General features: G+C 45.6%; 1 protein-coding gene across 1 annotated transcript; it reads left to right on the top strand.

Annotated features, from left to right (window-relative positions):
• Positions 1–202: 202 nt before the first annotated feature.
• LOC123631679 (non-histone chromosomal protein HMG-17-like) lies at positions 203–671 on the top strand. The gene has a single exon (XM_045541535.1). It carries the CDS (start codon positions 302–304, stop codon positions 572–574), a length of 273 nt encoding a protein of 90 aa, XP_045397491.1. The 5' UTR covers positions 203–301; the 3' UTR covers positions 575–671.
• The last annotated feature ends 1,302 nt before the right edge of the window (positions 672–1,973 follow it).

Genomic DNA, 1,973 nt, shown 5'->3' with positions numbered 1-1,973 from the left:
CAGACGAGCAGGAATCAGCTAGACCTATGCAGGTGGAATACCTAGTCCAGACTAATAAATAAGAGATTTTGCAGCATATTTGTGCAACCATAAGCAGAATTGCTGGCTGCTGTGAGAGGGAGAGAGAGGAAGCTAGAAAAGTGTGCAAGGTCCTGATTGTACAGGGTTGGGAAAAATGATTAAAACTTTTGGTGTTGAGCAGTGTGAAGAAGAGGAGGCGAGAACGACCCCCGGACCGACCAAAGCCCACGCGCCGCTGCATCCCCGTGTCCAGCGCCTACGTCCCGCTGCCATCGCCACCATGCCCAAGAGAAAGGCTGAAGGGGATGCTAAAGGAGATAAAGCCAAGGCAAAGGATGAACCACAGAGAAGATCCGCGAGGTTGTCTGCTAAACCTGCTCCTCCAAAGCCAGAGCCCAAGCCTAAAAAGGCCCCTGCAAAGAAGGGAGAGAAGGTACCCAAAGGGCAAAAGGGAAAAGCTGACGCTGGCAAGGAGGGGAATAACCCTGCAGAAAACGGAGATGCCAAAACAGACTGGGCACAGAAAGCTGAAGGTGCTGGAGATGCCACGTGAAGTGTGTGCATTTTTGATAACTGTGTACTTCTGGTGACTGTACAGTTTGAAATACTATTTTTTATCAAGTTTTATAAAAATGCAGAATTTTGTTTTACTTTTTTTTTTAAGCTGTGTTGTTAGCACACAGAACACTTCATTGTTGTTTTTTGGGGGACGGGGGCATATGTCACCAATAGAACGTCTCCAAAGCTAGACCCGTATGGGGAAAACACCTTTCCCTTCTAGTTTTGAGAGACTCCCTCTTGGCTCTCAGGAGGAGGGATTCCCTGACGTTGACACAAAGCCACCTTGGCACAAATGCCTTGTGGTGTGGAAAAACTAATCTGTTTTTATGTCCTGTTCTCCCTCTCTGCCTTCAGCATAGTCTTAACTCCCTCAAACCCAGACACCTCTTGGGGCCTGACCTCCAATAATTGCTTACCAGTATGTTGGGTGATCTGGACTTCCCAGTGGCACCCCTGAGACGGTGCCCCTCCAAAGAGCAGCAGTTCCATTTGTAAACTGTGGATTTCAGATACATTCTGTCATTTTCATTTCATTTCCTGAAAGTCAGGTCGGCTTGTGAAAAGTTGTTAAACAACATGCTAAATGTGAAATGTCAACCCTCAGTCTAAAGTTTCCCTGTTCAGAGCATCAAATGAAGACTTCATTGGATTTTATAGTGGCTTTCTGATTTTGGTAGACCATTGAAGAAGGGCGTTTGAAAGTTGTTGTATACTGTTAACGATTGTCTGCCCATGTTCTGCCTGAAATACCATGATTGTTTATGAAAAGTATCTTTAATAAAGCTGGATACAGCCGGGTGCAGTGGCTCACGCCTGTAATCCCAGCACTATGGGAGGCCGAGACGGGCGGATCGTTTGAGCTCAGGAGTTTGAGACCAGCCCGAGCAAGAGCGAGACCCCGTCTCTACTAAAAATAGAAAGAAATGATTTGGACAGCTAAAAATATATGTAGAAAAAAATTAGCTGGGCATGGTGGCTCATGCCTGTAGTCCCAGCTACTCGGGAGGCTGAGGCAGGAGGATTGCTTGAGCCCAGGAGTTTGAGGTTGCTGTGAGCTAGGCTGATGCCATGGCACTCACTCTAGCCCGGGCAACAGAGTGAAACTCTGTCTCAAAAAAAAATAAAAATAAAAATAAAAAAAAAATAAAGCTGGATACAGTTTGGCTTGGGAAAAAAAAATTTTTTTTTGGTGTTATCCTGAGGTTAACAGTGAGCCACTGAAATATTTTAAGCAAGAAAGAGACAAAATTGGAGTTTTTGCTTCAGAAGGATGACTGTAATTGGAATGCATTGAAGGGCTGGGCTGAGCAACATAGAAGGCAATAAAATGGGTTAGGAGGTTTTGAAGGACTCTGAGCAACAGAAGATGGAGACCTGACCCAGGGTGGTGG

Source organism: Lemur catta, chromosome 2 (assembly GCF_020740605.2).
Source record: "Lemur catta isolate mLemCat1 chromosome 2, mLemCat1.pri, whole genome shotgun sequence".
Lineage (NCBI taxonomy): Eukaryota > Metazoa > Chordata > Mammalia > Primates > Lemuridae > Lemur > Lemur catta.
Note: the sequence above shows the minus strand (reverse complement) of the source record. Positions and strands in the feature narration are given on the sequence as shown.

Bases quoted from the DNA above. Each gene is read 5' to 3' on its own strand.
- LOC123631679 (XM_045541535.1), top strand. From the start codon at position 302: ATGCCCAAGAGAAAGGCTGAAGGGGATGCTAAAGGAGATAAAGCCAAG.